The sequence below is a fragment of the Vicugna pacos genome, chromosome 17 (assembly GCF_048564905.1).
Source record: "Vicugna pacos chromosome 17, VicPac4, whole genome shotgun sequence".
In the NCBI taxonomy this organism is placed as follows: Eukaryota; Metazoa; Chordata; class Mammalia; order Artiodactyla; family Camelidae; genus Vicugna; species Vicugna pacos.
The window spans coordinates 5,607,734-5,631,706 of record NC_133003.1 but is presented as its reverse complement, the minus strand read 5'-3'; the positions used below and the strand labels follow the sequence as shown (position 1 = coordinate 5,631,706).

At 41.4% G+C, this 23,973-nt stretch overlaps 1 protein-coding gene across 1 annotated transcript in view; it reads left to right on the top strand.

Annotated features, from left to right (window-relative positions):
- The window catches only part of LOC140686653 (serine/threonine-protein kinase Nek10-like), a 227,950-nt gene that overhangs the window by 143,387 nt on the left and 60,590 nt on the right, over window positions 1–23,973 (top strand). The window contains exon 10 of the mRNA XM_072940856.1: window positions 8,470–8,484. Within this exon, the coding sequence (XP_072796957.1) occupies window positions 8,470–8,484 (15 nt within the window). The remainder of the gene's footprint in view (window positions 1–8,469; window positions 8,485–23,973) is intronic.

The window sequence follows — 23,973 nt, the reverse complement described above, 5'->3', positions numbered from 1 at the left end:
TGCTGGGCAGGGGACACATGGACAGAATCCCCAGGATGAACCTTTGCAGCAACTGCTGGGACTTTCCTGAGAACCCCCTTCTGGCCAGCTTGCCACAGGCGGCTGGGTCTTCACACTTGACCCTGTGTTTTCCCACCGCCAGAAGCTGCAAGAAGGAAGCCCAGAGGTCCCTGATGGCCAGGAGAGTGCAGCTCCACATTGGGCATCAAAATTTCTTACCAAACTCAGGTCCAGCAGCTAGCCGCTCAAAAATCAGTACTCAGGAGTGACAAATGTTGGTAGAAAGGACAGTTGCCTTTTATTCGAATGCTGGCAGTCTGGGGAGATGGTGGACTTAGTGTGTACCAAAAACAACTCCAAAGGGTCTGCTCGATCATGAATGATTTAAAGGGAAAAAGGAAGTGACCTCAGTTAAATCATGGAGATGGGGGTCAGAGTCATTTCTTCCCCCGGCATGTGCAAGCTTGACGATTTCTTGTGATTTTTCTTTAGACGCCGTCTTGTTCACATAGTTTGTTCATGGGTGACTGAAGGGGAATCTAGGAAAGAGATCTGGTCATCTGATAATTACTTAGTCTCCATTTCTACTTCTTTGATCTAGGAAGCAACCAACATATTAGGCAAGGTATTGTGTGATCAAAAGATTTGAAAGGTGCTGTAGGGCTGGGGTTGAGCAGGGCATGTGGGTGCCTGATTTAATTTTAGTGACCAGACAAAGGGACCTTCTGCAGAGGGCTCTTTCCTGAAAAAAGCTGCTTTTCATTAATCTATTTGAGAGGCAATCCCAGAAAACTCTGATAGGGTATTGAAATCAATGAAGCAAGTTACCATTGTGGTGTCTGGAACTTGACCCCATTGGGACTCTGAACACTCTAGGGCTCAGGTAGCTGGAATACTGATCTCTGATTCCTATCAGTCCTTGCTGGAGTCCTTTTTCCTCCCGGGACATTATTTCCTTGGCATTCCTGGCCTCCTCTAAGAGTGGGCAAAGCAGATTTTAGAGGCCAGATAAATCCTCAGGAAAAGGAATGCAGATGCTGGCGGTTGGAAGTAAGGCCAGCATATTTTGAAGGGATTTGAATGAGGGGATATGGGCACTGCCCAGTGTCTACTATAAATGAATTCTCTCTGGGCTTTGTCGAGGAGCCCACTGGTAACTGAATCATCAGATCGACCGTGAGCCACCACTTACAAATCTTGTATGGCTAAAGTTGCTTTAGGAGGCCTGTAGAGTCTGCTGTCCCAAAGTGGCCTTCTCTGCCTGGAGATACAGCCTTTCAGTCAAGCTGATGTAGCTGTCAGGTGACCGCTATTTAAATTATTCTCAAAGTCTTTCCCAAAGATAACTGTTAGCCTTGGAAAGAGAAAGAAGTCTTAAGAACAACTTGCTACTGTCATTATATGGAAATTATATTCTTTTTTTGACATTAATTCAGTCTGCAGCCTTTTTTTCTCTTCTGTTACAACAAGTTATTCTTATGAATCACACATAAGCATATTCAACAGCTTGTTCTTTTGGCTTCACAATATATTTCCAAAATTCTACCTTTGTAAGTTTAGTTCTGCTGTGATTTGTAACTTCAGAGAAATGAAAGCATATTGTTAATAGAAATCACCCACTCCATCATCACTGTGCTCCCACCATCCTGGAGGGATTTGGATCATTCATTTTCTACTTTTGATCTGAATACTTCCAGCCTTCCACGGATGGTGTGAATGTCTCTGTCCTTGACTTTTGGCAACTTCTTATTTCAAGTGCCCTTGCTTGTGGTGGGGCAAAAATCATACTTACCACTGTTGCATCTGCATTTTCTCAGAGACTCAGGATCATGGGCTATGACTGTCTTCGAATTTTTGCAGAGAATAAACTAAGTAAATGTGCAAGGAACTTTGGGAGGATCTTACAAGAGGTCTTATTTTACATTTTTTAGAAATAATAATTTCAGTCTTACTTTCAAATATATGGTTATCCTTTCAATTCTATGATTATTGAGTTTTTAAAAAATCAAATACTACTCTATTTTCCAAGACATATTCCTGTATTAAAAGACATTGCAGATTTACTTGTTATGGTAAATAGACAAGATGATGCTTAATAATGAAGGTGAAATTGTTTAGTTATATTCAGAATTGTGAATACAATATGAAGACATGATTTAAATGATCAAGTTAAAGCAATATATGATGGTTATGATGTGAACTTTTCTTAAAATGCTCCAAGTTAAAATGAATAATCCATTTAAAGAGCCAAATGGCTGTGACATTCCCTCTTCAGTTTCTAATAGCAATGATAGAATATATCACTGGGAGATAGTTTTCATGATTTACTAGTAAAAATAACCCATGTTAGTGCTTAATGACATTACTTGTTTACTGGTGTCCCCAATTAATTTCCAAGAAGTAAATCAGGCTCCGCATAGACACCTAATACTTCACAAGCTGAAAACACACATAATTCCAAATACAAATCAGATCAGCTGTGACAGTCATTATTTATCCATAGTCAAAGTATAGACGAAGCTAAATATCACAGGACATTCAGAGGTAGTTAGAATTAGTACTTAGAATCAGTAGAGTGTATTTTCCCAAATAGGTTTTGTAAATAGCCAATATCATCAAAGATGTTAATAGATGCTCCCTGAAAAATAAAATTCCATGAACAAATATATTTGGGAAATTCTGAGTGTATGTTTTTCCATTTTTGGAGAAAGTTAACAGGGATTAATACATTAAGTACTTTGAGGTGCACTGTAGGAAAGAAGTCTGCTGACCTTGTTTACCCCAATGAATCTTCATCTTTTATTTGGAACACAAACTGAGAACACCTGCCCAAGAAATACGGTTAGAAATAGGAAGTGTTGTTTTAACTTCTCCACCAGAATTAATCCAAATCTGCTACTGTTCCCATCATTCTCTTAATCATCATTGTCATCACTGCAAAATAGTATTCAATGGTCTTGGTTCATCACCATGGACAGAGAATTACGTGCCAAGTCCTGTATAACTCAAGTTTACAATTTAAGTCTGTCCGTTCAATCTTAGACACATGTGTACAAAGCATCCAGACAACAGCTAAAGCATTAAGCCAAGATATGGCACATTTTCAGCTTAGATCATGGAGTTTATGTGTAGTTAGGGATAGAGAGATGTGATTCTCAAACTGAATATCAGGACAAGGCCATTATCTAGCTATAAGCTGTCTTCGGGGAAGTTACCAAAAACTGTTTAAATAATGGTAAGATGGCTTGGGCAGTCAGGAGGCAGACTGTCTTGGGCACAAAATGCTGCATTAGTTAAAGAAAATGGTAGCAGAAACAGAAACATCAGTGATGGACCCTTTCCACAATGAGGACTTTGGGAAGTGTGGGTAGTATGGAGTTGAATTGAAGACAGCTGTGTAAGAAAATGTAACAGGGCTCAAACAAGATGGACCAGCCCCAGAAGGGCTCTACTCCTTATCATTTGCAGGCTTGTCTCATTAATTACATCTGATACACACATAAAAGTTTGCTTCCTTACCAGAAGTTTACTGCCTGGCACACCTGAATTGATCAGCGTTGTTTGTGAGAGTAAAAGCGTTGTGTTTTGTAAGTGAAGAGATGACCAGCATATCATCCTTGTATACTTAGGAGTATGCATTAACATTTTATTTTGTGACAATGAAATAAGTGTTGAGATTTTTTAAAAAGTACATTGAATCAGCTTGCATTGCTTTTCCTTTCAGTTAACTGTTGAAAATATGAAATAGGCATTTAATATACAGGCTACTGTGGAGAGGTGATTTTTCCACTCTAAAAGGTTACTAGTTCCCACTGAGTTTATAGTTTGAGAAACACAGTGTTAGCAGTGAACTTCAGCAAAATGCAGCTTTCTGACAATCTCCCCTTTCTGTCCTGTTTAGAATCACATTTTGATTCCATGTGACTTGTGTACTTATATACCTGAGCTGCTGCTTTTGAAATTGAATGTGTGAACTAAAACATCTGAGGCTGTAACTAACTCTTTCCACTTCTGACTCTTCCAGATATCACTCCTATCCCTGGGGCAATAAGAATCACCCAACCAACAGATGAAAATTCTGCATTTTAAATTGATGTGGTTTTCCCAGTCAAGTTCAAGTTCTGGACGTGAGGCACTACTGCAAGATGCCCAGGGATGGGGAGCTACTAGAGGAGTGTGGAAGAGAGAAGACCGGCCTGCCTCATTGGCAGTACGGTCCCTTCCTAGAGGCTCATCCCAGGGGTGTGTTAGATGCAGGATGATGGAGCTGTCAGCGTGCTCCTGGGGGAAGTTGCTGAAAAATTCATCTGTGAGAAGGAAACCCACTCCTCGCCGAACTGTTCTCCAAGTTCAAAACAAAACAAAACAAAAAAAACTTGTCCTATTTTTCAAAGGAATATTTTATATTTTTCGAATTGCTGAAACTATTTATGTAAAGGCGTTTAGACTTCCATGTATAAAAAATAGTTTTAGATAAAATTATAAGACCCAGAACAGTTAATATATTGGGTGATTCACTGAGCCCTCCATTTTTCTGCTCTTAAAAGAAATTCAGACTATATGACTTTGTAGCTTTTTGTTTGCTTTAATGAAGAGATTGGTTTTCTCTTAACCACTCAGGTGCTAGTGGTCTTGAACTCTAAGACAGCGTAGACAGTATTTGCAACCTTGCACAGCCTCTGAGAACAATTGTCAGATTTACGATGGACCAATAGATGATACTGACCTATAGTATGTGTATACGTGTATACATATTTAAGGGGAGGAAGGAGGTTTCCATTAGGCTAATGCTTTGCTGCTAATGAAACTCATAGTGTTTTTATAGCACTTTCAAGAGTCACAGTCTATGAAAGAGATGCGGTATTCTTTATTCTGGGTCCCTTGTAACTAACACTGCCTACATTGGAGTTAAGTTTTTCTTGTTTAAGAACTTTAAATGAAAATAAGTTATATAATAAAAATATAAATTTCTTCTTTATTCACTGAGACGTCTCTAGAAAAGAGAACTCGTAATGCCAAAACAGTGCACATTCCTGTGTAGGGTCAATTTATGATGAAAATTCTCTAGATTCTTGTTAGGCTAAAATCTCTCTAATTGGCTTCTTATAACTGGGGTAATATCAAGAAATTATTGTGAAGTCAGACTACTTCTAGCTATTTTAAGAACATTTTAATTCTATGTAAGTCATCTGAAAGCTGAAATTATGCTTTTTATTTACTTCTCACTAAATTCTGTATTTACACTGATATACGATGATCAAGTAGTTTTATTACAGTATGATCAATTAGAATATAGTTAAATATGTTTACAGTGCTTGAAACACAACATTTTGTATAGGATGGGAAAATCTCAGTGTGAATTCATACTATTTTTACAATGAGTATGTTTAATACTTTAATTATATATCCAAATTCCCTTGGACTAATGCCTTTGAAAACTGCCAGTGAATCTTTGTCTTTAAGCCAAATTAATAATTACAAATACACTGTAATTTAAAATAACAGATGAGAATATAGAAATGAAAATTTCAGTTTGGGCCTTCAACCAAATACATTCATGTAAAATGTACATGTGAAATCATAAGGCTGTGATGCTGTTGATTTAAGCAAGTTAAAATTTGGTTTCTGTTCCGGCTTCATTTGAACCTGCAGAGTTATATTTTTATCTCTTTTTCACATGTGGAATGGCCATGTCTTTACTTGTACAGAAGCCTAGGGTCACACATTTTCATTGTGACAGAACCAATACCTAGGAATAAACCAAACTTTAGGTTGAAAAGCTTGAACCATCTCAAATGGTGTAGAAAAGGATAGTATTCAGAGGTCACACCTTTTTTAGAAAAGAGAAATTATTTATTTGAAGGTATTTTAAATGTGTACAGTTAACCCTATTGACCAAAAAGGGAGCAAATTTTTTAACCCTTTTAGACCATACTAATGGCACTTATTATGCTAGAAGTTAGTAAGAACTAATAGAAATTAGCAGATGAATGTCTTTTTCAACAGCAACATTTGGCCCATCAACTCTAAGCTGACAGATGCATTCTTTGACCAAAATTATATCTATTAAATTACCCAATCAGCAAAAACAAAAGGAAACTGCTAGTCAGTGTATCAGCTGTCTCCCAGTGTAAGAGCTGGCTGTTAAGAGAAGACTGGGCATTGGGAAGGGAATCACTTTGTGCCTGGAGTCACGTCCTAACAGACATGTTAACTTTTCCAAAGTGCTCACTTCTGAGCTTCCAACAGGGAGCATGCCCCTCACAGTGTAGCCAGAACCATCATTTTGTTCTCACTCTCTGAACTGTCTCAGGGCAAAGAAGTTGTTCCTTACACTCAGTGTTGTTTTGTTTTGTTTTTAGGTGGTTTTTTTTGGGGGGGTCTATTCTTGATTTCATTTAAATTCTCTTTCTTTTGTATACTATATAAATTATTTATTGAAATCATATCTAGGCAAGATGAGAGAAAGGGAGACAGGTACATCGAAAGCAAGATCTTCCATGTCGACTTGCAACCCCCCTGCCAGCACCCCTGGTCTGACAGGCTCCGGGAAAAAACACTGCCTTCGGCTAGGCCTTGACCCAGGTTTATGGGACCATTGCCGGTCCCCAGATCCTTGCAAAATGAGGGGCATAATCAGGGCCACACTGGAACACTGGCTTCCATGAGAGATCCCTCTCAGACTGGCTAAAATGTCGGGACCCCTCCCAGGCTGTCCGTCACCTCCAGGCTGTCCGTCATCACTGAGGGGTTCTTCCAGGGTTGGCCAAAGCCCCTCTTCCGGGGTGCCGTCGCTCAGGAAAGGTTGTGCCTTTTCCAGAAGGCTGGCTTCTGACAAGAGATCATCTAAGAGGCTCCCTGAGCCTGTGGCGCCTGAGGGCTCGGGCTGCGGGTGGAGCGGAGGAGACATGAGTTGATCCGATGGGGCCTGCTGCTGCCACAGGTGTGTCTCGGCCTGTTCGGGCGGCAGAATTGCCGCGTGGGGGCTGCGTGGCTGAGCCGGATGCTGCCCGGTCTGTGGAGGACCGCTGCGGGGGATAGGCTGAAGGGGTGCTACCGCACCAGGGTGCAGGCTGTCGTGCGGGCAGGGCCCTCCGTGAGCGGAGGGCGTGAGTGCCGCGTGCACGGGTGCGAGACCCCCTCCTGGACTCGGCCCTGCTGTGGTGCCGCTGGGGTCTGTTCCCAGATGTGGAGGGTTCTCAACTCCCTGCGAAGCAGGGGTGGGCTGGAGCACCAGGAGCATCAATGGCTGGCCCACCCAGCCACCAGGGGGAGCACAAGGCACAAAGAAGCTGGGGGACAGAGGAGGGGCTGCCGCGGCAAGGGACCGGAAGCTGTCTAGTGGATCAGTTGGAGGCAATTGATGAGCACCGTTGTGGATGTTGGGCGGGGGCCTTTGGTCCGATGGGACAGTCGGGGTGGTCTGGCATCGGGGTCTTCTGCCCGGGCCTTGGCAGGCGCCCCTCTGCTCTGCTCCGGGTGCCGAGCTCTCCGGTTTTGAAACCATATCTAGGCAAGATGAGAGAAAGGGAGACAGGTACATCAGATGCAAAATCTTCCACGTCGCTTTGCAAACCCCATGCCAGCACCCCTGGTGTAACATTCTCTGGAAAGTCATTGCCATTGTCTAGGATTTGACCTATGATGATGTGAGCTTTGACGTTCCCTTGGTCCTTGAGAAATTTGGGGCAAATCAGGGCCACCCAGGACCACTGGTGTCCAAGAGAGATTCATCGTTGACTGGGTAGAGTGTTGGGTCCCCTCACTGGCTGTCCGCACATTCTCTACCTCGTCCCCTTCATGAAATGTATGCCTTCAGCTTATGCACCTGATTGAATTCGTATAGTGAAACTTAAACGCACCATTCCTCACTGCAATCCGCTCAATGACACACTCACAAAACGAAAACTTTCATAAGTGCCTGAAAATGTGAACTCCGAAAAGGCGCACTGTCCAGGGGGGAAGCAGGGGTGAGAGCCAGGCCATGTCCACGAAGGATCCGAGCATATGAGGTGGGGTGAACAGGAAAGGCTGAATAGGTGGGCCAGAACTCGCTGTGATTGAGATAAGGTAGTTTGGGACGGGGACAGGGGGATTGTGGGACACAGAAGTGGTCGGCTTCTCTCCTGGGCTCCTGTCCCTCATCGATGGCTCATCTGAACCTTACGAGCCGGTCAGGTCCCCTGCTCGGCCACCGTGGGGTCTCGGCCAGCCCCCATCGAGGGTGACTGAGGCGTACACACTCCTCAGCCTGGAACCCGGCTCTACCCAGTTCTGGGGAACACGGACGTCTCAGCCCATGCTGTCCCTGCTGGGCGAGCTGTTGTTCTGAAAACTGGTCATGTTCGGAAGGAAGAACTCTTTAAGGCGAGAATACAAATCTGGGTGGATGACAGTTCACACACTTGTCTTGGCCCTGAGCGCGCAGCCCCGCCCCCTGGCCAAAGGAGCCAACCCGAGTGCACGCAGCCCGGCCCCGCCCAGGTGCCCCCTCGGCCACGCCCCTGCACCGGGCGCAGGCCCGCCTCTTGATCAGGCAGGCAGGCAGGATGCAGTTGTTCCTAGCGACCCGGGGCTTTTAAAGCGCCGCTGTCTCTCCTCAGCCTGCCAGCGGCGGTGGCTGCACAGGCAGCGACACGGTCCTTTTCGGAGGCGCAGCTTGAGCCGAGCGGCGGCCGCGGAGGGGCCAGCCCAGAGCGTTGGCGGCGCCGGTGGCGTCCGCGTCGGTTTCCATGGAGGCGGCAGCGGCGGTTCCCGCGGTGGCGGCGGCTTCTGCGAAGTGGGCGCGGCCGCGCGGAGGCTGCGGACAAGGGCTCCAAGATGGCCCGCGGGCAGGCGTGCGACGTGGGGCCACCCTACAGTAAGCTCTGGTACATCGGAGAAGGATCCTGAGGCATGATGTGGTGATTGTCCGCACCCCGTTTGCCGGCCGCACACCCCCGCTCAGCATCCCGTCCGACCTATGCGTTCGTAGCCGCGGCCTTGGCCAAGGACCCTCGACCCTGATTCCAGCGCCAACGCCGACCCCGCCAAGCCGCCCTGTCTTCTGCGTGCCAGGAGTCCGGGGCAAGGCCTGGCCGCTCTTGCTGGGGCTTTGCTCCCGCAGCTTCCAGGTCGGCCCTCGCTCAGCGCGGGGAGTCTGGGGGTGGCTAAGAGCATGGAGGCCGCGCCCCGCTGAGGCCTTTCGTGACCCCCAGGACGGGAAGTTGAGTCCCCGCCCCAGGGTGCAACCCTCGCGGCCTTCCCTTGAGCACCCCCAGTGAAGCCGCCAATTCCTTCACGTGTTCAAGCCGGTTGCGGTCATGGTCTACAATGCGTTTGCAGAGGCGTGTGTGCACAAACCCGGGATCAATGTCTCGTTTTGGCCCCTCCCCTTGTTTCCCGCTGAAGGCTTGTCTTCAGCACCTTCCGCGGTGCCAGTGGTGCTCTCCTGAGTAAGCTTTCTTAAAAGCATGAAATGGGAGCAGTGTTGGTGTGGAAAGTTTCAAACCTGAAATTCCTGAATGGATTCTGCTATGGTACTGTTCGCGGTTCAGGAAGGATAAGTCAGCGTCGCTGTCTTGATTTCTTCAAGAGTCATTTGGTTTTCGACCTCAGTTGATGCTCCCCCCTCCACCGCCCCGCTTTGAGCCCGACTCAGCTTTCCTACCAGCAGATAGGCATCTAGATGTCTTAGCACAATGACTGTGGGCTTTTCCTTCTAAGGCTTGAGCGCTCAGTGTGTACGCAGCACAGATGGAGTTCTTGGAGAAGCAAGTGCAGGCTCGCGGGGCTGGCTTGAGTTCCCTCAGAAGCGTCCCTGGAATCGGGGTGACAGTGTTGTTATTCATTTGTTGTTTTAAGTAGAACCAAGCACCTGTCGTCTTTTGTGCTGATGGAGACTTGTGGACTTGGAGGCTCCCTTCCACCTCAGCCTTCATGGGATGGTGTCTCTTGTGTTGAGTGAAGGAAGCAAACCATTTGTGAACACTGCATGTCAGATACTGTGCTTGGTACATTATTTCATGTTACCTGAACTGCGACCTGTAGAGAGGGAAGGGACAGTGACAGCTGTCTTTCAGACGCGAAGCTGTTTGGAGGTGAAGCCAGTACTTATAGTCGCCCAAATAGTAAGACTTGAGATTGGAGCTTGAGATCCTCTTTCGGTTGCTGTACCCCTTTTGATTGCCCCCTGTTTTCCTTAATTAGTGTTGGCAATAATTTTGGAATTTTAGCCTATTTTACACTTACAAGCAAATTGATTTCAAAAATGTAGTCAAATTTGAATGTTTAAGATTTTAGGAATGCACACTGGTAATGTTTTACCATGTTTGCTAGATAAGTACGAAGAGAATATATAATGTGTAAGAAAAACTTTTTGAATATTTCCTTCCAGTTTGTGTAACCTTTTGTTAATGAATATCCGGACTTGAAAACCATTCTAAGTGAAAGAAGAAAAAAATTGATTATCACATATTCTATGAATCCATTGAATTGGAAGTCAAGAATATGCAAGTCTCTATTTCATAGACAGGAAACTCATCCCAGTTCACAGGTTAGTGGCTGTCCGTTTTCTCTCAGTCCTATTTTAGCGTGCAACATCTTCTTTATATGAATATGACCTTCATACTTGTCATATTGCTTAATATGCCATGCATTCATTCTTTATGTATGGCCTGAAAGAGTGTATCAGAAACTATTTATCCCTTCTTATAATAAGACATTTGGGTTATTACATTATTCGTTAGTATGAATTCACGTTTTGAACATTTATACATGCAGCTTTTTTGTAATAATCTGTTGTTTTAACATGTGTGAAGAATATTTGCTAGCAGTGATTTTGGGCCGTTGTGTCTTAAATACACCTTAAATGCCTTTTGAGTATTTCCTTTTTTATTACCTTGGTTTCTCTTTGGTTTTTGTGAGTCCATTGTGTGCTTTTGGTCTGTGGGCACCCTGATTCTCAAATACATTAACCCATTTCTCTCTCTGTTGTCTTTAAACAGATAATTATATAATCTGAAACATATCCTGAAAAGAATGGAAACAAATCTCTATATCCTGGCTTCCCTCTCCCATCCTTAATGATTTTGATGCTGTATTTTACAACTTTATGTTTATTCTTTTGCAAATTCTTGCCGTTATTGCCTTTCCAGTGATGGTTTTCTCATTTCTATGTCATCCTGCTTCTTTACTCATCAGGGTCTAAAATTCTCAATCTTTTTTGCAGGGTCAGTTTCTTATTGATTCTTTCCGTGTTTGCGTGTCTGTGAAACTTTTGATCTCTCCGGTTATTCTAAAGTATTGTCCTGTGTCATAGGTTATGCTACATTGCACGTTCTTCTCATTCAGGTATTTGTCTCTCTCTGTGAACTCCCTACTTGGCCTGCAACGTTTCTGTTGAGAATTATGCTGAAAGCCTGATAGAGGTTCTCTTGTAATTGACTTCTTTTAACTTTGGTGCACTTAGAATCATTTCTTTATCATGAAATTAGGTCCCTTTCATGACAACATTTCTTGTTGTATGTCTCTTTGTGTTTCTCTTGTTTGGATCCCACTGTGTTTCCTGTATTGGGAGAGCTGATTCTTTCTTCAGTTTGGGAAATGTTAGTCTGATTCCTTCAGTTCCCTTTTCCAAACCCTTTTCTCCTTCTTTTCCATCTGGGGCCCCTTTGATTCATAGAATGGCATACTTCTTATTATCTCAGGTTTGAAATACATGGCTTCCATTGGTTTCCACTTGCTTCTCTATGTCATGTTTAGATTGTGTGATTTGCCTTTTCCTGTCTTTGTTTTTTGTAGCCTTTTTTTATTGATTCATAGTCATTTTCCAATATCTTGTCAAATTCGAGTGTAGAGCATAATTTTTCAGTTATACGTGAACATGCATATATTCATTATCACATTTGTTTTCTCTGTGAGCGACCATAAGACCTTGTATAAATTTCCCTGTGCTATACAGTATATAATCTTGTTTATCTATTCTACAATTCTGAAATCCCAGTCAATGTTTTCCCACCCCCCACCCCCTTGGGAACCACAAGTTTATACTCTATGTCTGTGAGTGTATTTCTATTTTGTATTTATGCTTTGTTTGTTTGTTTGTTTGTTTAGATTCCACATATGAGCGATCTCATATGGTATTTTTATTTCTCTTTCTTGCTTACTTCACTTAGAATGACATTCTCCAGGAGCGTCCATGTTGCTGGAAATGGCATTATGTTGTCAGTTTTTAAGGCTGAGTAGTATTCCATTGTATAAATATACCAGTTCTTCATCCAGTCATCTATTTATGGACATTTAGGCTGTTTCCATGTCTTGGCTATTATAAATAATGCTGCTATGAACATTGGGGTGCAGGTGTCTTCCTGAATTAGGTTTCCTTGTGGATATATGCCCAGAAACGTTGTTCCTGGGTCAAACGGTAAGTCTATTCCTAGTCTTTTGAGGATTCTCCATACTGTTTCCCACACTGGCTGCACCAAACTGCATTCCCACCAGCAGTGAAGGAGGGTTCCCTTTAACCACAGCCTCTCCAGCATTTGTCATTTGTGGACGTTTGAATAATGGCCATTCTGCCTGATGTGAGGTGATACCTGATTGTAATTTTGATTCACATTTCTCTGATAATTAGTGATATTGAGCATTTTTTCATGATCGTTGATCAATTGTATGTGTTCCTCGGAGAATTGCTTGCTTAGGTCTTTTGCCCTGTTTTGGATTGGATAGCTTGTTTTTTTCATATTAATTCATATGGGTTGCTTCTATATTCTGGAGATCAAGCCTTTGTCGGTTTCATTTGCAAAAATTTTCTCCCGTTCTGTAGTTTGTCGTTTCGTTTTCCTTATGATTTCCTTTGCTGTGCAGATGCTTGTAAATTTCATTAGATCCCATTTCTTTATTCTTGGTTTTATTTCTGTTGCTTGACTAGAGTGCCATGGGAGAACACTTTTGAGATGTATGTCAGATAACGTTTTCCCTATATTTTCTTCTAGGAGTTTTATTGTGTCTTGTCTTATGTTTAAGTCTTTGATCCATTTTGAGTTTGTTTCTGTGTATAGTGTGAGGGACTGTTTTAGCTTCATTGATTTACAGGCTGCTGTCCAGTATTCCCAACACCATTTGCTGAAGAGACTGTCTTGATTCAATTGTCTATTCTTGCCTCCTTTGTTGAAGATTAGTTGACCAAATGTTTGTGGGTTCATTTCTGAGCTCTTTATTCTTTTCCATTGGTCCATATGTCTGATTTTGTACCAATACCATGCTGTTATTTTGCCTGTAACTCTATAGGATTGTCTGAAGTGGGAGGGTTATTCCTCCAACCTCTTACTTTTTCTTAAGTAATGCTTTTGAAATTCTAGGTCTTCTATGGTTTCATATAAATTTGATTATGATTTGTTCTACTTCTATGAACTATGTCCTAGGTAATTTGATAGGGATTGCATTAAACCTGTAGATTGCCTTGGGCAGTGTGACTATTTTATATAAATGGAAAGACATCCCATGCTCCTGGATTGGATGAATCAATATTTAAAATAGCCTTCTTTAATTTCCTTAATCAGTGTTTTATAGCTCTCCATGTGTAAATCTTTCACCTCCTTGGTTATTTTTATGACTAGGTGTTTTATTATTTTGGGTGCTATTTTAAAGGGGATTGTTTATTTACTTTCTTTTCCTTTTGGTTCATCATTAGTGTAAAGAAATGTAACTCATTTTTGTACGTTAATCTTGTAACCTGCTACCTTGCTGAATTCTTCAATTATTTCTAATAGTTTTTGTGTGGACCTTTTAGATTTTTCTATTTATATTATCATGTCATCTGCATATAGTGACACTTTTACCTCTTCTTTTGGAATTTCTTCCTTTTTATTTCTCTCTCACACCTGATTGCTGTGGCTAGGGTTTCCAAGACTATGTTGAATAGGAGTGGTGACAGTGGGTAGCCTTGTCTTGTCCCAGACTTCAGTGGGAAGCTTCTGAGGTTTTTACTGTTGAGTATTATGCTGGCTGTTGGTTTGTCATATATACCTTTTATAATGTTGAGATATATTCCCCCTGTACCCACTTTGCTGAGAGTTTTTATCATAAATGTTTGTTGAATTTTATCAAATTCTTTTTCTGCATCTATTGAGATGACCATGTGGTTTTTGTCCTTTCTCTTGTTGATTTGATGTATTACATTGTTTGATTTGTGTATGTTGAACCACCCTGTTGTGTTAGAATTAGAGATGTGGAAACTTGGGTTGGGTAACAATAGGGAATTGTAAGAGCAAAAATGTGTCTTCAAGAACTTTTCCATCCCTTCTCCACAATTACCTGTGTCTTCCTACTACTTACTCTTCAAATCTAAGTCATCCTGGCTGGGCCCTAATGTATATGAGTTCATTTGTCTTTCTTCCTGATAAGATTAGTCCCTGCCATGTGATCTCTCTCTCTGTTCAGTTGCACATTCAGACGTGCTCACAAGAAGGCCTCTGACGTTGTGTTAATAGAGATATGGGCTTCCTGGTCCATAGTATCTTGTCCTTCATGACAAAGACCAACTTAGAGCATTTAGCATGGTTCTGGGAATGATACAAGCATTCCAGCATCTCAAAGAATTCATCTTTCTTTGTCAAGCCTGGTATTTGCCAACTTATTCAATTCATATGTGCAACTAATATATAATTCAGTTGTTCTATGAAAAATAATATCAAAAAAATGAAAAAACAGTAACATAAGTAAAACTAGTCTTTTGAAAGAGAACAGAGTAGTATATTTATTTTGGATTGTAGAATGAACAAGTGTAACATCAAGTCATGCTACTTAGGGTAAAATTTTAATTCTTATTTAGTCCCATGCAGGGAATACTGTGACTGACCCTCTGTAATGCTTCCTGGAAGTCAGCTATGCTTTACTAATGACTTGCTGATAAGGATTTTCTAATTTTTTGCAGTTTCCTTCAGCTCTGCAGCACAATTTGAAAAGAAGGGTTATAGAGAGATTCAAGAAAAACCTCTTCAGCCAGCAGAGTAACCCTTTCAACTTGAAATCTGAATTTCAGAAGTATGGTGCTCTACATACAGGAATTCTTCTTTGGCTACCAAACAAAAACACATCATAGGAATTAATTTGTCTGCCTCCTGAGCTTTCATCCTCTACTTAAGCTCTGCCCAATATGAAAGGGCATTGTCCATGGTTGTCTTAGTCCATTTGGGCTGCTATAGTAAAAATACCATAAGATGATGTGTTTAGAAACTGCAGAAACTTATTGCTAACAGTTCTGGGAACTGGAAGCCCAAGATCAGGGTGCCAGCATGGTTGGGTCTGGCGTAGACCCGCTTCTGGGGTGCAGACTGCTGACTTCTTGCTGTGTCCTTACATGGGAGAGGAGGCAAGGGAGCTCTCCCAGGCCTCCTTTTATGGGTATTTTTATAAATAGGAACACTTATAGAAGGAATTTATCCTTCTGGCCCAATTTACCTCCCAAAGGGCCAACTTCCAAAAACCATCACCTCAGGGATTAGGTTTCAACATACACCTTCGAGGGGGACACAAAGATTCAGACTTTAGCATCACTTGAGATAGTAAATCAAGGGTATGCTTTGCCTCTAATTTTCTCACCTTCATTTTTGAAACCATCAGTCTCAGAAGAGTAATAGAAATTTCTTTCAAAATTATTGCATATTTTCCGTAAAAATGTTATTAAATATCTCTAAGTGTGTGTGTATATATGTATAGATTTAATAAAATGTATATAATTTAATTTCTCACACACACACATTAGAGAATTCTAGTACAAACTTTATTAGGATATTCAAGAATGTTGAGCTTTGCAACTTGGAACAAGTCAGCTAACCATCTGAGGCCATGGTTTTTCTCAGCTATGAGGGTGGAATGAACCATTTCTAAGGTTCTTTCCATAATCAATATTCTGCATTCTCCTAGACTGTGGGTGCTGGTAGATATTTCTATCCTTAAATAAGGAAACCAAATCAACAGCAGGCTAAATCAACCAGGCAGAAGCAGAACTACTTATCTCTGGTTAGCACAACATGGTGACAGAAGTCCCTTTGTCCTGTTCAACACCTGTAGGGACACAGGATCAACTTTGCTTTCAAACTGGCTGAGAGGCAAATTCAGTTAGCTACTGAAGGATGCTCTGACCCCTTGATGTTTTAAGCTGTGGTGGTTTATGCACTTATGAAACCCAACGATCATGGAGGCAGTCCTTGCCTCCTGTGAGCTAAAGAAAGCTTCTGCTTGGCATGTTAACAAGTTATTCCACTGAAACTTTGTTTCCACATCAAGAATTAATCTCCCCTTTCTCTATGCATTTTCACTCTTACTGTTGTTTTAAGTAGCTCATCATTCAAGCAGACTTGCATTACCATTTCTCCAAAGGCAGTGAGTGTGTCTTGTTCATCTTTGATTCCCCAGAGTCATACCCAGTGCCTGGTAGGTGCCTGATAGTTAATATTGTTGACTATCAAATAGACTCTAGGTTGGTGTACCTGCACACTGTCTAACATGGCCTATGTTGGTTCTATTCTTTATTGAGTTGTAAGTATTGATACATTTGTATACTTCTCCATGAGCAGAAAGAAGCCACCTTGTCCCTAGTCTGAAACCTAAAGGAGGCGTTTGTGACCTGTTTTTCCCCCTTTGTGATGTAATCTTTAGCAGTGGGTTTTGTTCAGAATTGGCTTTTTCATCCACTGTGCCATCACAGAGGAGGGGCCCATTAGCCTTTGACTGCCACAGCCATCCCACAGCATGGCCGTGGGGCAGTGGTGACAATACACGAAGTGCTCTCAGTTTACCCCTCCTCCTCTGAAGCTCCCCCTGAAACCCAGGGACTCTGCTCCTGCAGTCTGAAGGTGTTTTCATGGGATGACTGTGCCTTACTTATGAGCCGCCTGAGACCTGGGGTATTCAGATGAGCCAAAACATGGACGAGCCCTTTTCCGAAAAATGAAGCTGTTTATTTTTTGACTCACCTGAGGTATCTTCGGTCCATCCTGATCATCCTTGGCTAGAATTGCAGGAGAAATAAAGCATCTGTGTAACTGGATAAGTGTCTCTGAGGACCAGGATTTTCAACACAGGAGAGAAAAACAGCAGAGAAAAATTAGAAGGTATTAATTCAAATTAGAATTGCAAAGATCAATATGAATGAGTATGAATTCATGATAAATTTTATCTTTAAAAAAATTCATATTTCCAAAAATTTCACTAAGATTGTTTAGAAACTAAGCAAGCAGCAGTGTGCTTCCTGTGTACCCACAGCTTTGGAAATACAGCCACAGGCAGCTCTAGAGCAGAAACTGAATGAGACTAGGCTGGAATATCTTAACATCACAGGGTGCAGGGCAGGGATGCTGTCTAGGGCTCCCGAGGGTTTGTCAGAGGACTCAGGGGCCCACTGCTCTCTGTTGGATAATTAGAGCATCAAAGAGAATAATAATCACAGTGGATCAAGGGCACCAACTAATGTTCAACACCAAGGCTTCATGAGAGTGGAAAAAAAAGAAAATCCCTCACTGATTACCTTTGGAAGACAGTGAGTGACCAACAGCTTATTTCAAAAATTGTTTACAGAAAGAAAGAATCAAACACTTTTTCTGACTTTCCCTTGTGAATTTTGTCTCAGGGTAACTAAACTGATGGAAGGAAATTCTCTCATTACAGAATTCCCTCAGCTAATAAGTACCAAAGTTGTAAAAACACTGTCATTTTGCAGCCCCTTTAAAGAAGTGATGGATCTAGACATGACCCTTCTTGGCCACTGACATCACGAAAGAGGGACAGCCGGGCATCCCATGCTTCCTCATGGGCGTGCGTAGCACCATCTGTGAAGTTTACTGTAAAGTGAATGCTTGAACCTGCATCTCATCAGCCACTAAGATTTAAGTAATAGAAAACAGTGAGTGTAAATACTGATATTTGTGTTAACAAAATGGCCTCAAAAGCCTAATAAAACCTAATAGAAAGGAGCTGTAGGTTAGAAGAAATGAATAAAAATTGTAATACTTTGTGACTTAACATGTTAACATAATTAAGTCAAAGACAATGAGGAAAACCTAAATAAAGTAAGATCAGAGGCCTGGTGAGTGAAGTGTGATGAGAAAAGTGCTGAAACTGCTCTCACTTCTGACACCTAATCTCATTCGTTTTGGTTTAATTTCCTTCCAAGTCCTTCCTCAGTTGATTAGCTCCGAAGTCGTTTATGTAGTTGTCCCACAGCAAAGATAACCTTATTTTAAGTTATGAAAAGAAGATACAGTTTGGGGAATTTAATGAGGATTACATTTGTAGTTTCTTTTTGTTTTCTTGTCTTTATTTTTTTGCCCAGAAAGTAACTGGGTTCTCAGTTGACCAATAAGGTGGTAAAACTGTTCAATATTTGCTCAACATCAGTGTGTTTTGGGAGGGGAGGTTAGTGACAGTTGTGGAGCTTTTTCTCTTTAATAGTGACTTGTTTAGTTCAAAAGTACACACAACCATTTTCCCTTTGGAACTGTAGGTGTTTGTTCAGAGCAGAAGAGCCCTTTTATATCAGTTCAAATGGAGGATCGTACACGTTCGTCCAAGCAGAGCATAAAGTGAAGACGGGAGTTGCCCCTCAGCTCAATATTCATGAGCCAAGAGAGGCCCCAAGATGCTGGTCTGGGACTGCTGACCCAACTCGTGGCCTCAGCCGACCAGAGAGGCCACTGTTCAGAAATCTTCTGTTGTATCACCCAGATTTCCACCTACCGGGCGAACAGATATTGCCACCTGGTCCAGGCTTGAACTCACCATCTTCCTCCTTTCTTTGCATCAAATATCACTGGCAGCATCCGTTTTCCTTCTGCTCAGTCTTCAAATCATGCGGTCACCTCCAGCTGTTCCACTTTATCTCTTGCATCTCCTACCTCATTAACACCTGAGGAGTCTTCATCACGCAGGTGGTTTTGCTTCACCTTTGATATTATAGCCCTTTTCCTGCCACTTAGGTGTGAATTACTTTGCATCTCTCATTCCTCACCTGTAAATTGGGCATATTGCCTACCTTACAGGGTAGTTGTAAGAACCAAATAGAACGTCAAATGTATCTAGAATGCCGTAAGCACCAACTAGTGGCCGTAGGTGCTCCTGTTATTAAGTAAGAATATTTGATCTTCAGTAGCCATTCCTTCCTTCTGGTTACCACCTAGCCTGAGGTCTTGTCATCCTTCTCATGTTGATTTCCTTTTCTATTTAAACAATTTTTATTGTGGTATGGTTCCTATAGAGTAAACTAAACATATTTGAGATATACCATTGATGAATTTTGATAGATATATACACCCATGGAACTACTGCCACACACTTGATAGCTAACATTTCCAGCACTCCCCAAGTGTTACAATTTTCAAAATCCCAATTTATCCCTTCCCACTGCCTTTAAGCCATGGTAACTGTAAGTCTGTTCTCTATGTCTGTGACTCTGTTTCTGTTTTGTAGATAAGTTCATTCATGTGCTTTTTTTTTTATATTCGGCATATAAGTGAAATCATACAATATTTTTCTTTCTCTTTCTGGCTTCACTTAGAATGACATTCTCCAGGTCCATCTATGTTGCTGCAAATGGCATTATTTTTCTTTTCTTATGGCTGAATAGTATTCTGTTGTATAAATATACCACAGCTTCTTTATCCAGTCATCTGTCGATGGACATTGGTGTTGTTTCCATGTCTTGGCTATTGTAAACAGTGGTGCTGTAAAAATTGGGGTGCCCGTGTATTTCTGAATTCTATTTTCCTCCAGATATATGCCCAGGAATGGGATTAATGCATCATAAGGAAGGTCTATTCCTAGTGTTTTGAGGATTCTCCAAACTGTTTTCCACAGTGGCTGCACCAAACCACATTCCCACCCTCTGTGAAGGAGCATTCCCTTTTCTCCACACCCTCTCCAGCATTTGTCATTTGTGAACTTTTGAATGATGGCCATTCTGACCAGTGTGAGGTGATACCTCATGGTAGTTTTGATTTGCACTTCTCTAACAATTGGTGATGCTGAGCATCTTTTCATGTGCTTGTCGGCCGTCTGGATATCTCCTCCAGTCGGTTTTGCCAGATGTTGGCAATGTTCTTAATCACTTGCTTCCAGTTTCCTGCCTCCCCATCTGACTCCGTGTCCAGCTGCCTTGGCCTCTGCTTTCTGCAGGTGCCTCCAAATGATCTGTCTGCATTCACCCCATAGCCCCAGCCCCATTCAGACTGTTACGTATATATTGCATCCAGAGTAATCCTTTTAAAACAGAATGTGGTCACGTCTCTCTCTCTTTCTCTCTCTCTGTCTCACACACACACATGCACATACACAGACACACAGACAGACACACACACACTGTTCATGGTTCTCAGTATAAAATGCCATAATTCTCACCACGATGTTCATGTCCTGTTTGGTCCATGCCTGGACCCCTCTCCCCACCTTCACCTTTTACTGCTCTCGCCCTTTGCTGTCTCTTCCCTGGCCACAGGGCCCACCTACCATGCTGCTTCCTCCCCAGCATGCACATGCTCTTTCCTCTACCTGTGATGTTCTGCCCACTCCATCCTTTACTCACTCTTGCTCATTATCCTGTCTCTCAGCAGAAGCATTATTTCAGGAAAGCCTTCCTTGTCTCTGTTAGGTCTATCTGTGACCTCATATAAACACTGGCTTGGCCTTCAGTGCATTCAGCTCAGTTGCAATTTTACATATATCCAGGTGGGTATTTCACAGACACATTTTTCCCTAATTAGGCAGTCATCTCCATGAATACGGTTTTTGGCCACCATTGGTTGTTTTTGTTGCTTGGATCTGTGCATGGAACACAAGAGTTGGTTTAAAAAATACTCCCTTAATGAATGAACAGCACTTGCCTTCCTCTCTTCAGCCTAAATCCCCATGCCTCCAGAACATTGGGTTAATGTCCTAGCCCTGTATCGCTCTGTCCCTAATGTGCAACCCCCATTCTCTGCCCTCGAAGTCCTCTTACCTGGAACATCAACTTGGCTTCCTTGTGTCCACCCATATCCAGCCTTTGAAGTTCATCTCCAGTGTCACCTCTGCAGAGCTTCTGAAATCCATGTTGGTAAAAAGGGGGTGAGAGGGGATAAATTGGGAGTTGGAAGTTTGCCCCTCTCAGGGAGTGATGGAAATGTTAGGTGGTGATGGTTTCCTCTGTATATCCATCTACCAAATTCATCAAATTTTACATCTGAAATATGTGTAGTTTACTGTACAGTAATTATACCACAATAAATTTATTTTAAAAAATAATTTAAAAAACCACGTTGGTCTTCATAACTTTAGCATCCTTCTGTATGCAAGTTTAGATCTCAGCACCTCATTTCAAAATTCCTTATTTAATGAACAGAGGATATGAATCCAAGGTAACTACTGTGGCATAGTCTAAATTGTTCCTTTTGCTTCTGGTTTGTTAATATAAATGAAGGTTTTTTAAGTATATTGTATTGCACAGGCACAAAATTTGGCCAGCCCAAGTGCTACTTAAAATGAAATTTGGAAGGAAGTTGAAAATTTCATTAAAAATTTCAACTATATAGAGGGGAATTAAATGTTTGGAACTTTAATAAATTCTGGCTTTTAGTGAATTACTCTTTCCTTATCAGTGTTGAGAATTAATGTGTGGAGATTAAAATTAATTAATGGTGATTGAGAAAGATGTATTAAATAACTTGTTTGCCTTGGGCAGACAAGAAGGCATTTTCAAAGCAGATACATGAAAAGTATATATTTGGGTTATACATAATGTTCTGTTGAATAATTGGAGTTTATTCCTCCCACGCCTTGTAAAAATAAAATTTTTGCATTCCAGACCCCATGCCATTATTATTTTATCCATTTTAATTATGTTCTCATAAGACTGTTAATTATAGTGTGTGTGTGTGTGTGTGTGTGTGTGTGTGTGTGTGTGTGTGTGTGACTCACCTGACCAGGGAGCTGTCTGCTTGCTTTCACTGTAATTTAATTTGCCTGTATCTAATTTGTAAGTCCTTTTTTTCTGGATGGTGGGGAGGGTGGTTGGAGGAGGTATTTCAGTTTATTTACTTACTTATTCTTAGAGGAGTTACCGGGGCTTGAACTCAGTATCTCATGCATGTTAAGCATGTGCTCTACAATTTTAGCTACACCCTCCCCCATTATAAGTCCTTTTGAAAGGAAGAAGATGGGTCTTTATCTGTGTCAGAGTGATTGACAGCCGAAGAGCCCGGTCCCTCTTGCTGAGACATGCACGGAGGTCTCATGTCACTTGACTCTGAATGTGAAATAAGATGCAGTTTTACTTTTTCTGCTTCAGTTATCTCAGGGATCTCCAGAACCAATTGAGCCCAGCTTTTTCACAGCAGATTACCATTTATTGCATCATTCATCAGGGTAAAATATCTGTCCCCAAATAACTCAACAGGTAATGGTCTTCAACACAGGAATTTTGCTTTCATGAAGAAACAGAGTGTTTGGTATTTTTCTTTCTCTTTCTGGCTTAATTCACTTAGAATGACATTCTCTAGGGACATCCATGTTGCTGCAAATGGCATTATGTTATTTTATGGGTGAGTAGTATTCCATTTTATATAACACAGGGAAATACATTCAAGATCTTATAGTAGCTTACAGTGAAAAAGAATATGAAAAGGAATAATATATGTATATTCATGTATGACTGAAGAATTGTGCTGCACACCAGAAACTGACACAACATTGAAAACTGACTATAACTCAATTAAGAAAAAGAAAGAAAATAAACGTTTGAATCAACAGCTTTCCTCAAAAGATTATTTTCAGTTTAAAATATAAATAGATCTTATATTAATTATCTATGTTGGTAGTTGAGAGGGACGTGCAGTAGGAATCTGGCAATTCCCTGAGATTTACTTTACCTACTTGGGACAGCTTCCTTGAGCATTAATTAATACCAGAAGCAAACAGAATCCATGTGGTTAAATTGTATTTCCTTTTATTACTTCTTATTTGATGATGGGAAATCAAATGCCCAAAAGCATCCAGGGAGATAAAAAGCAGAAAGGGAAGAGTTTGAATAAAACAGAAAATTTGAAACATACCTGAAGAATCACATCAAACGTATTTAATTTTTTTTTTCTTTTTTGGAGAAATTTCACAAATGGAGGCAATGAAACTTAGGGATTAAATGTGCACACTCTGTGAACCTAGAAGCCTAGGTTCAAATCTCAGCTCAGTCACATAAAAGCTGACCTTGAGCAAACCAATTGACCTCGCTGAACCCCAGTTTCCTTGCCAGTAACATGGAGATAAAAATGTTACGTGCATTTTAGGATTATTGCAATGATAAGTGTAAATACATAACAAATCCTTAGCAAGTATGCCTACAGGCTGAGCATAGTGTAACTCTCTTTGTTATGTGTGACTCTCAGAAGAGATCTTCAGGCTACTCTGAAGCTGTAGAATTCCTGCATAATGTTTGCATCCCTGTAAACTACAGTTACATCCCTCAGTGTGGCAGAAAGAGATGTGAACCTTTTAGGGTTAAGTGAAACCCTGCCATTTCCTCAGCCAAGAACATCGCACATTACTGGTGTGCTTTTGCTGGTGCCTACCTTAGGCAAATCATCTCATATAATAATTAACAGACTTTCCCCAAGACTTGGATTCCTGGGATAAAGCTAACCTGGGCAGATAGAATTTCATTTAAAATAGCTCCTGAGAAATGTATAAGATCAGATAAACAGTTGTCTAATGTTATTTGCTTTCATTTATTTTTTAATTGGAGTATCATTGATTTGCAATATTGTGTTAGTTTCAGGGGTACAGCAAAGTGATTCAGATATATATATATATATATATATATATATATATATATATCTGAATATATATTTTATATTCCTTTTCAGATTCTTTTCCTTTTATAGTTTTACAAGATATTGACTATAGTTCCTGATGTTGTATGATCAATCCATGATGTTTATTTTATATACAGTCATGTGTATCTGTTAATCC